General features: G+C 42.3%; 1 protein-coding gene across 1 annotated transcript in view; it reads right to left on the bottom strand.

Moving 5' to 3' along the window:
- Window positions 1-6,003: 6,003 nt before the first annotated feature.
- Window positions 6,004-12,500, bottom strand: part of cxadr (CXADR Ig-like cell adhesion molecule) — a 39,781-nt gene continuing 33,284 nt past the window's right edge. The window contains exons 6-7 of the mRNA XM_029448775.1: window positions 10,851-10,989; window positions 6,004-8,924 (exon numbers count right to left, since the gene is read on the bottom strand). Coding sequence (XP_029304635.1) covers window positions 8,642-8,924; window positions 10,851-10,989 — 422 coding nt within the window. The 3' untranslated portion in view covers window positions 6,004-8,641. The remainder of the gene's footprint in view (window positions 8,925-10,850; window positions 10,990-12,500) is intronic.

Here is a 12,500-nt window from a genome sequence, read left to right as displayed (position 1 = left end):
ACACCTGCTCACCTGAATAACAAGTCAAAATGTCTGTGCGAAAAAAAAGGCCTCTTATGTAAATGAGCAAACAGACAATACTTCTCTCACAGACACAATCAGTAAATATAGACACTCTCAAACTAAGGAAAGCCACAAAACCAATGTCAATACATGCAGTTACCTACTATTATCAATTATCAACAGCATGAAAGCGTCACAATGTCAATTTAAGAAAAGAAAAGAGAAAACTAGTTTAGCTGCTACAGTAGATCCCAATCCAATATAAACCCAATTCACAGCAGCTAGCATAGCAGCATAAACTAGCGAGCAGGCATCTGCAGCTGTCTGAGAGACAGAAGCACTAATGCTAACACACAAGCACTGACAAACAGCCCAGACATCGGCTCCTAATGTTAGCACAGGCAGCAAACTTACCTTGGGGAAGTGAAGTGGTGAACCCGGAAACTCCACTCACAGTAAAGGCTAACAGAGTTGGTCCTGGGCCTCCACATCATGAGAAAGGTGTAGACTATGTGTCTGTCTGAACATACCGCCATGTAGCATGCGCTGAATATACGTATGTATGTATAATACACGCCTGTACTACAATACTAGAACTACTGTGAAATAAAAACAAAGTTGCTGTAGACCACATTGTTAAGCTACCTGACTGCAACTCTGTTGTTCGGCTCGTGATGCGTGTTGGATTCAATGTTCCCGTCAATCCTGTCTGCATCCTCCTAAACCTTAAATTTAGTCTTGTTCATGTTTTGTACTGTTTTGAACAGTAGCCAACAACTGCTGGTGCACAAACAAAGAACACATGTCTGCATATATAGATACATCTTAACATGTGGTGGTAATGCTGGGGTTCAGAAAGATCTTTAGCCAAGGATATTTTCCCCCCCAATGAAATCCACCTGTAAACCAGGACAAGGATGACCAATATAAAGCTCTTCTGAGGATTCACTGGAGGTCTGTTAGAAACCCAGTGGCTGTCAGGCCCAGATTCATCATAAACATAGTATACAGGAACATGTCGAGTCTTAGAGTAGACCAGCAACTAATAAATGGTGAAGCTTATAATATCTTAATCAGATGCCATCGTGGTCATTTTTATACATAGTTTGTAGTACAGTGTTGGATTGCATTGTATCGTAAGGTGTTCATGTTATTGTGTCCACCCCCTGTACCGACATGCAGAGCTTTCTCAGTATCCTCAAGCAACACCCTTTGTGAAACCTATACAGGAAAGGAAATGAGAATAGTCTGTATATTATGCCTGACACAACAAAATGTCACAATTAAATATATTCAATTTACTCTATTAGACTGAAATTATTTTCAGTAAGAATTCTGCTTGTTTAATTACTGCCCATACAAATCCAGATGAAGGATTTCTATGGGAATTGCACAGCAATGAATAAACATGTGGGTAACTTTATAGACAACAGTCAAATTATTTGGCTTCATGCGCCAATGAGCAACTTTCAAAAATGAACAGGAGCCCGCCTCCAACGTTGTATCCAGTTCTCTTTATACAGCCATGATCCAAACTCCATCCAGATCCTCAGTCTCATTTTGCGCCTGTGACAGCTGGAGTGCTGCATGGAGGGGAGGTTTCACTCTGTGCAGGTGGCCTGAGGTACGTGTCTAGCATGAAGAGAAACATTGTCTAATTGCTGAGCTGGAAATAGCCTGAGATGGGGGGGATGGTTGCTCTGCTTGTGCCGAGGGAAAAGGGATTGCCCCATCCTGTTAAATCACCACCCTGACCTTTGCCCTCACTGTGGCCACTCAGGGTGATGCTACTGCACATGGATACACACAACCAGCACTAATAGATATGAACACATACATGGGCAGACAGGAAGACACACATACGATATATCACTGACATCACTGTGGTAATAATAGAGATGACCCCAATCATCAGATTGAGAAAAAAGGGAAACTGAGCCCCATTCCCTTGCCAAGGCTACATTTTATTGCCGGCCTCCATTGCACCTTCGTGATGACATGGCATTGGAGGACGATCACCTATAATAGAGTCCGAACGAGGTGCAGATTAAAAGTACAAATCACATTGTAAACGACTGAGTTGACCTGCACTGTGTAACCGCCATCTTGGTCTGTGGGGTTTAAACCACGGTGCTCCCCTGGTTCCAATCTGAGCTTTAATGATAACAGAGGAAGATAAGAGATAAGAAAAGATCAAAGGAAATGTGTGTGTGTAAAGCTACAGTACACCAGAGAGAGATATTAAACCAGGTGTCCTGCATCTGAACCTTCTTGAATTCTTTCCTTTATTCTCTTCTCCAGCGGCATATGGCAGTAGGTCGGGGAGCAACTCTGATGACGTTAATTTCCCCACAAGCGAGTGTCTCCTGTGGTAAGAAGCTAAGTGCAGCTCTCTCTTTTGCTCATGCTACACGCAATGTTCCCGCTAGTGACTAAAATGTCACATCTGCTGATGAGCGTCACCTCACTGATCCATGAAGCTCACCAGACAAAGTACCACCAGAGAGAAGGGGATCTTGGTATAACATGATGTTCTTGGACCGAGTGTAATCTCAGCATGCATCTACCGCCGCAACCCTCTTCTCCCTAGAGCGCAGAGGGGAAGGTCATCCATCAAAACTCACATATTAGTCATAGAAATTTGAGCAGTGTGGGGTCGAAATAGTGACCCAAAACGATGCTGAAATGCAGCGGGTTTAGAGGTCGGCCCTTAACAGATGACTCCATATCGACCAAAGGGAAGACGGGAGAGGTGGGGAGGCTGTCGGATGCTGTACCAGAGCTCTCCTCCTCCCAGACTGGGAAATGAGGAGGACTGACAAATGAGTGCACAGCAGCTGGGTAAGGCTCCTGAGAAATCTGGGCTGTCTGCAGGCGTAGCAGACAGAGTGGGATGATTGGCTCAGGTTTGGACTCGACTCCCTCTCCACAGAATATCCTCCGCCCTCTCCAGCCACAACATGCAGGTTGTTCAAGGAGACATAAGGTTGAGTGCCGTGAGTGTTTGCATGGTGACACATTGATGTTGTGCCTCTTTCTCAGATTCCTTTTCATTTCACATGGCACAGTGACTGTGCATTTAAAGTTCAGACTGTCAGCTTTCATTTAACAGTCGTCAGACAGACTGGTCCCGATGTTAAAATACAAAATACTACAGGCATGTATTTGCTTGCTTATTTTCCCACATGTTGTATTAATATTATGATCATTAAAAGGATAGTTTGGATTGTTAGAAGTGGGGTTGTATGAGGTACTTATCCATACAGTAGATGGAGGTAGGCCCGCCCCCAGTTTGGAGAAACAGTAGTACCAGCACGGAAGCTAAGCAACAAGCAGCAGCAACAAGTATTTTAAATCTGTATCAGTTTAAGTGTACACTATATTTAGAATATTTCCACTGCTTTAACTTGACAGCCCATGCTCTCGTCAAAGCCACCAGACTCCGTTGACAAAAACAGTCATTTTATCTCACAGAACACAGGAGTTGCTGGTCTACAGCTACCTTGATTGGTTACTTTAGTGTTTTTCACACAATAACACTAACTAACTAATCGAAGCAACGGAAGACCAGCAACCAAGCAGCAAACCCCCGGGGCTGAGAAATTAAGCCAACACGGAAGTGCCAAAAACTGCAGTTCCTCAAATGGCCACTTGAGGCTCCAAAAGCAGTTAAATCTCAGTAGATTTATTTATTATGCATAATTAAGGGTATGGCCGCTTTGAGTGACAGGTTGGTGCCATCTCAAATTGCTAGCTCCTAGCCGTCTGAGTTCTGCAAGGTACAATTACTGTTTTTATCAATGGAGTCTGGTGGCATTAGCGAGAGCATAGATTGATATAACGGCTTCAGTTCCCCGTCGGAGAGGGCTTTCTGACGGCAAGGTATAGTGGTAAAAATATTCTAAACATAGCGTAAACTTAAACTAATATAGATTTCTTTTGGTTTGGTTAAAATGCATTTGCTGCTGCCCTTGCCCTTTCTCCAAAGAGGGGACGTGCCGACCGTCATCTACTCTAAGTAATATACTGACTATGCAAAAGTACCTCATACAACCCCACTTCAAACAATCCAAACTATCCCTTTAAATTATGAAAGGATTCTGAATTGAAAACACAAGAGGATTTTATACTCAAATGTAGGACTTTACTCTGTAACCATCTAAATACTACTGCGACCCAAAACATGAGGGACGATGTCCAAAAATGGCTGTAGCTCCTCTTATTGTCTGATGTAGCTGTACAAGATTACATTCACACCATAATCTGTGTCATTTTACATCCAAAGTGCTAAGAGAGCAGAGCCAAAATGTTAATGTACTGCTGTGCCAACGGAGCCGATGGAGCTCGTTCTTCATGCATATGCATCTTCCTCTATCCTACCCAGAATTCCCCCTGCAACTCTCTCCCAACCTGACTGAGGTTTCTAAAAAAAGGCAGAAAGCTTAACGTCTGTGACAGCAGACGTCACACTGGAGGAGAGCGACTTTGATGAGGCCCATGCTTTTAGAGGCCTCTTTTGTTAGCAGAGAGCGAATCACGCTTAACAAGATAAATCATCCCGCTAGCAGCCGGCTTAGACTGTGTACAACCAGATAAGGTTGCCAAGGAAACCCTCCTGGAGAACCAATGAGCTTTTTTTGCCATACCAACCTCCTTGATCTGTGCAAACAATTAATACCTTACCCAGGCAGAAGGGAGGGAGCCGGGGAAGTGGGAGGCAGGCACAAATCCCCAGGTGCTTAGCACAACACCACTCTCTCCCTTCAGCTATGTGAATGAGGACATGAGGTAAAAAAAAAAAAAAAAAAATATCACAAATGGATATTGGGCTGGAAGACACTGAGGGATGATGTATGACTCATTGTACATTAATTCAATGAGAATAGCCTTTAGTCCATAAATCTAATCTGCACACATCACTAATGTCCTTTTAATGAATGTTTTGAATGCACGGCCATAAAAGTGCCATTATATCCCACCACATCCATTTGTAGGGCGGCTGTGATTGTGCAGGTAGTATCACTGCAACTGAACAGACACACGCCTAAGAGAACCCATGACGTGCAGAGCTGCTGGGCAGCCATTAGGATCCATGAGGGACTCCCGACTAGCCACAGATCAATGCTCTGGGGCCCTATCTATTACTGACATCCAATTATAGCAATGGATGTCCGCTTAGCACTGCTACTAAGTGCTTGTCTTTTTATTGACTACCTGTCAGCAGCCTGCACACAGTGGAGCTATTGGCTCATAATCGATCTATCCACATGTCAAGATAACAAGCATGTTGTTAAGTGAATAAAGAGTGTGAGGAGGGCGACAGAAACATGGAACACAAACATGTGCATGATTTGTCCCTCAGTCATCAACTAGGCATTTCATACCATTCAGCATTCTCAATTAGTAAGCTAATTTTGTACAACTTTGATTAGTGCCGGCTTGCAATGAAAGTAATTACCCACTACATCAACTAAAGGGCGTAATTGAAAAAAACGGACAAATGTTGACACAAAAGTCCATGATGCTACGGACAATACAGTGCAGCAGGGGAATAGCAACAATAAGAAGCATATAGAGCCTTTGTTGTAAACAAACATTCTAAATGTGTCGTAGTTTGTTTTCTGTTGCAGTGTATGTAAATGACATCAGCTGACAGGAAGTAGGTATGGACCAAAGCTGTAGCCTAGCAATGCAATTCCATTGAAACGGTCTATAGGATATTAAAACCTCTGCATGTCTATTCTGAAGCTGAATGGTGAGAAATGGAGACGACAGGCCCGCTTAATTGATTAATTACAGTCATTAAGTGGTTACAAAGTCACCTCACCTGGTGTAAGGGGTGGAATTCACTGGCTGATTAGAATTAATCACAGTCAAAAAGCTGCAGGAAGCAGAGTCCCCGGAGAACACGCGCCACTGGAGAGGAGAGAAAGTGAGTTTTATTTATGCTCAAGTCAACAAAGCTGCTATTGCTTCAGTAAACAAACAAACATGTCTGGCTATTCTTTCTTAATTTCAAGGACTTTTATTATTCAAAAATACAGCACAAAAAATACACACAAAAAGAAATAAATTGGTTCTCACACGGTGTGCAAACCTCAAAGGAGATGTTCATACAATATTAGTACACTGAGTTTAAAGCTACAGTTAATATTGTGAGCACAAAGGGGGACAGTAACAGGACCGTCGCCCTAAGAGCTCTGTACAGTTTGTCAGCAGGTGAAAGTCTAACTAGAATTCTACAGGGGCCCAACCTGACACCAAACTCCTTCATGTAAAACACAGACAAACACACAGATTTTTCTCTGTGTAGGCAGGCCCAGGGTCCACTTTCCTCGGGGTAACAAAACAGGTGTGACATCAGATCTGCCGGGAGAACAGGGGCGAAGATGTCAGCTCCCCTTAGATCCCAGAATTCACACAAAACAGTACACTCACTCAAAAATTCCCAATCATACTAAGAAGCATTCATACTGTACTGTCAAGGCCCACACAGACCCATCTCTTCTGTTTTAGATATAGATTTGCCGAGCACAGCACGGCAAAGCATCACATATACATACAAACATCATCTTTATATCATTCAACGGTGTTGTGATTAGATAGGGTAACTTCAACAGGATATTTATACATATAGCCAGAACCATTCATGTTATTTATGTTTTAGTTTTAAAAAAGCACATTAATTTACTTAATCTTAAATAAAGTAAAAAAGAAAAATATGAAGTCCTGTTTTGGAATATAAAATCAAAGCTTTATGCTATGTGGGATTCGGATGCGGTGATTGAGTGTGAAAAATCCTAGACTTGACCTGACCGAGGCAACAGAAAACAATCAATAGGCTTACTGTGTGCTGATTATTATATTGTTCTAGAGACTGTGGGCTATGATGGCCATTCGGGATGACGCTACTGCACATAGCACAGTGCACATAGGCCGACGTGCTCCGACAACTCAACTGGGGCGACAAGGCACAATAGAAGTTATTAGAATACAGCTGTGAGAGCTGTGCAGAGGTAAACTAAGGGGAGGTGTGTAAGGCTGCAATAAAGAATAGAATAAGGCGTTGGAGCAAAAAGAAACAGTTTGCCCACTCCAAGTATTCATACTGGGATTTTTTTTTTTAAATAGCAAACAAGATGAAATGTTGTGCTTCCAAAACATGTTTGCAAAGAATGGAAACATGGGGATGGTTTAACAGTAGAATAACCCACACACTGCAATGACCTATGGCAACTTGCACCGACTGACGGACTGAACAAACATTTCCATTATCCAGCACTGGGACTGCACAATGAACGCAGACCAAAGTGGTTGTAAAGTGGAAGCAGAGCAGTAAAAGCCAGCATTCTAAGGCTTTTCTCATTTGTTCCTCTTTGTGGGAACTTTCTTCATGTAGGCAGGCTTCAAATCCTTCATTAAAAAGTCCAATTAACGCTACAGAAGCCGTGAAAGGTTTCACATTGACCACAGAGAGAAGGGTAATCAAGATCAATCAAGATATTGGCTCCTTGTAATGAGACGGCAAAAAATGAGGATTACATATGCTGGACATCTGGGGGGGACTAATACTACAGATAATGAATTAAGACTTTGTGCGCGTGCGTGTGTGTGTGTATGTGTGTGTGTGGGGCTACATGTGGTGGTGGTCGCAGGAGTTAGGGGCCTTTTGACAGTCACACACAATCAAAGCTGATTGCTCAATGAACCCTGCTGTCCAGCTGCCTCCCTTATTTCCCTATACTCTACCTCCTCCAAGATCTCTGTGGAGGAGGGTTGGCGGTCTTTCATTGTTTTTTTAAGCTCTTTCAAGAGGCAATAATCCGCCCATCACAAGATGTGCTGGCCTGAACCTCCCCCTCGGCATCAGCCAATCCTGTTCACTTCTGCCCCCCCCACCCAGACGGGACAATTCAAATAGCAAACGGTTCAATAAAAAACGGCTGACCTAAATACACATTTTTCAACTCAGTCCAGGGATTAATTCAAATCTAAAAAGCATGTCTTTCTATTTTTCCAAGTCATAAAATCTTGTTTAACATTAAATGTATGGGTCAGAAAATACGATTGCCTGACAAAATGATCGTACTGTTATGTAGCCATTAAAAGGAAGATAAATGAACTAAACATTTCCCAAACTCCCATTCACAAACATACACTTATATTCACACACATACAGCTGCAGTTCTATACACACATGCATGGTTACAGCGGTACAGGGGCCTGGATCTGTTTTGAACATTAAGTATCTCTACAGCAAGGGCCATCTATATTTAAAAAAAACATGCATTCACTTATGTACAATATAATTTGTATATTGACCATTCTGCCTTATGTCCACATTAATTCATGTTTCAGTGAGAAAGTCCAGGAAGTAAAAGTTTTTTTTGTATTTGTATTTGATAAAAAGTTAATGTGCTCTGTAATGATTCAAGTTAGACTCAATTTCTCTTCTCAGCACCTCAGCAGAGCCAGGTCTTCATAAGAGGAGTAAACCCCCATTTGTAAATATTGACGAGATAAATGTCAGGCGAGTCAGCCCATCCCAGTTCTTGCTCCATCTTCATTGGCTTGTGTCCTACTCTCTTCCTCCGTTCCTTCCCCTCGTTGCATGGCCCCTTCTAGAGAAGAGGACAGGCTAGACGATTGAGCCGTCCCTGTTCTGAGCAGGGATCATGACGGGGATGCCCCCCATGCGGCTGAGGTTGGGGCCGGCCATCCTGGCAACATTGGGCGGGGGCAGAGGGATCTGGCTCGGAGGCCTCTCGTACTCCTCTGATGAGGGAATCTTGTCGTACTGGGGCTTCAGGGCGTACTCATGCAGGTTGGAGGGCGACATGGAGCCCAGGGAGGAGCGCTGGCTGCCCACGGTGAAGCTGCGCGCCGTTGAAACCCGACTCTTTGGGGGGGGCACATCCTCTCTGAGAGAAAACAGAGACAGCAACGCATTTAGACAACACGATAAGACTGTACACTCACTTTCATTATCATACCTCTTAGTCTAGGATTGCACAATTTCAATATAAAGATTGTACCTTCTAACAGTGAACTTAGTGGCGGGAGGATACATATAAAGCCAGATGGTCTTATGGCATGTTTTGGTTAAAAGTATTCCCATTATTTTGATCAGCAGCATACTCTTCAATCACATGTTCAGATCATTTTCCAGCATTCCATTAAATAGGAATTCAACACCAAACGAACGCACGCACACTTTAGTTAATGGATTATGTCTGCTTATAATGTGTTAAAAGGTTTGTTTACATCTGCATGACTGCAATAACTATACTTCCATTGTATTCCCATCATTTCCTATTAATTCCCATGGAAAGTTTCCTTCTTGAATATTTCCAGAATTATGCAGCCCTGAAGTTAGAAAATTGAATATGGAAAATGATTTTCTACGGTGCTATAAACCATAGTGTAGTTTGATGACACACAGGTACAAAAGTGTGGAATGTCTGGCACTTGCTGCCCACAGAGAAGAAAACAATGAATAATAAAGGAGTCTACGTGAGTCATTTCAAGAGCGAAACATGATTTGACTCAATAAAAGGAGGGACAAATAATTGGAGTTGGCCGGTTTGATTGGTTGGGGCAGTGTGCACTGCTCAGCTACACTGACAAGTACAGCTATGCCCTCGACTCCCTCTGCCACCACATTAACAACTAATAAGCAGCAATAATCCAGTTAAATGCTCAATCAAACTGAGCCTGAGGGGCTGGAGCTCGTTTAGTCCATAGCTTCATGTGGGGGTGTTTCAGCGAATGTGTGCCTCTGTGTATACGAGACAGGACCAGTGGACTAATCCTCTTTGTCCTACAGCGCCAGTGTCACATTGTGGTCTTAGTCAGATTCAGTCCGCAGCTGAGTGATAGTAAGCCCAGGGGTTGTACAGAGCCGAGGGCTGGATGGTAGGGGGGGGGCAGCCAACAGCACACGTGACACAGGATCCACAGAGCAAACAAAGCTTTCAAACTGATTACCACAGCTGTTTATTTGAGGAGGGGTATAAAAAAAGAAAAGAAAACCGCTGATGGAGAAAAAACATTTTCATGGCTGTTGGAGGTGTGCTGTTGTGTGTGCATTTGTTTGAGTGTGTGTCTGAGTTGACCACAGGTCATAATACAATTAGAGCCGACAGTAATGATTACAGGTAACTAGGGCTTCTCTCTGCAATACATTTTGCGATATGAAAAAGTTTCAACCTAGATTTTGTAAAATTTTAAGTTAAATGCATCAATCTGGTGCACTGATGCTATATCTATCAACAAGTGTGTGCTCTAGTAAACAATGTATTTATAAACTGGTTGGTTGTATAGATATGAATGATGATGAGTGATGACACGGCAAAAAAAGTCACACCCACAAAGCATGGTAAATGACACAGGCTCACGGTCGAAGCCGCGAGCCCTTCACCCCAGACTTAAAGCTGGACGAGGCGCAGCACTACGGGGAGAGGAACCTCACACACCGAGCGGCCGGCTCTGACCCACCGAGTTGAATTCCGCGGGCAGACGCGGACCCCACCCGTTGAGAAGTGTTAACAATATGGTTCATTATGAAATGAAACTGTGGCGAGCCTACCTAGACTATATTTGATGAGAAACACTGGATTAGTCATGGAAAACGAGAACCGTGCAAATTTTCCTTTTGTATCAAAACGATACATCGTGCAGCCCTACATGTAACACATTATTGTTCTGCTTACATTTAATCAGGTTATATGCAAACCAAGACACTTCTCATATAGCAAAGACTACACAGGGTTAAAAAATATTCTTCCATCAAAATGGAGCTTTAGTAATCTGTGAGCGAAGTGTCACTGATGTTTTAGTGAATGTACCTTATCTCATTGCAGATTTCCTTCTCATACTTCTTCCGGTGACGAGCACGGCAACAGCAGAAGAGGATGATGGCAATGATGATGAGGATCAGGAGTACAGCAATTATGGATCCTGCGATGATGCCTGCAGTGTTGGGGGCTGGATGACAAGGAAGAAAAGGGTTGGCCGGTTTGCTAAATGGCATTTTGGGTAGGAATAATTTTAACATAAATAAGTATACTGCTGGATTATTTTCCACACCAAAGTGCTGCTTTGACCACGGCTTTGGGTTTCAGCATCTAGCTGCTTACGTTGAGAAAAAATGAAACATTTCTATCAATCTACCAATGTCACCCAAGAGATCCTCCTACACCTTAAGTGAAAATTAAACTTTAGTATCCATGTTCCTGTATGACTGCAACATCATGCTCCAGCACTCAGCCACAGTGGCCCCATGCTGCAGCACTTTGTTGTTTGACAGCGCTGTCACATCGTGTCGTACCGCAGCCTTTACTACTCGAGGAGCTCACACTGCCTGAATCCTCAAACCTTTTTCATGGGACTCTTTAGAAATGGAATGGATGGACTTTAGTAAGCTGAGTAGCAGTGTTGCTCCTCTTCTCAGTGTCATATGTGGCTGTGATCAATTGGCAGATTTTTCCTGCAGTGACTATCATCTCCTCTTTGTTGGGACAGGTAATAAGGTTAGCACATGCGTAGATTTCTAGCCCTGCAATGACGGTAGATAGGCCCGGCACTTTAGTCCAGACTTAAATAGCTCATCTAACAAACAGGGGTTTGTTTATGAAGCGGGCTTTAACCAAGATTTTGCCAAAAGAATGTGGACTCACGGAGACGTCTGTGTTTTATACGTTAAAAGGTCAATAAAGAGGTTTACGCTGTAAACGTAAATAATGGGTAGCAAAGGGAGTAAAACAGTTGAAGGGCCACAGGGGCCCATTGTTGATCTCATACTTCAAAATATGGCTCTGACAGTTTAAAACATTTACAAGAATGGTGTGCCAATGTTATTTGATACTATTTTAATTCTGATATTTTTGTAATGGTACTTCAGACTCATTTACATCATCACTGTGATTATTGTACTGTAAATGCTCTTATTCTGACCTTGTACTAATTGTTATGTTTTTGCTGTGTAGCACTTTGAGCTGCAATTATTGTATGAAAGGTGCTATACAAATAAAGCTTCTTCTTCTTCTTCTTCTTATTATTATTATTATTATTATTATTATTATTATTATTATTATTATTATTATTATTATTATCTAGAATACAATGATAAGTCAATTAATTATTAACTATTAATTAATTAACAAAAAAGCTTCTTAAATGTGAGAATTTGATGGATTTCCTTTTCTTAAAACTATAGTAAATTGAATATCTTTAGGTTTTTGACTTTCGGATGAATCGAGACACTTGATAAAAATCCTCCATACAAAACACGACCAATCTAATTTAAATCCCACCAGGCTCAGCTGTAGTTTGTGTTTTCAGGTAGAAAATACTAGCATGCAAGATAGTTAACATTGTAGACATTATACCTGCTAAAGCATGTTGATGTTTCATGCAGAGCGTTAAGCTCAAAGTACTACTACAGCTTTTTGAGTGCAGCAAATACATTAGCCAGCTGACAATCAGACAGCAGATCA

This window comes from Cottoperca gobio, chromosome 14, assembly GCF_900634415.1.
Source record: "Cottoperca gobio chromosome 14, fCotGob3.1, whole genome shotgun sequence".
In the NCBI taxonomy this organism is placed as follows: domain Eukaryota; kingdom Metazoa; phylum Chordata; class Actinopteri; order Perciformes; family Bovichtidae; genus Cottoperca; species Cottoperca gobio.
This window is presented reverse-complemented; position numbering and strand designations above follow the sequence as displayed.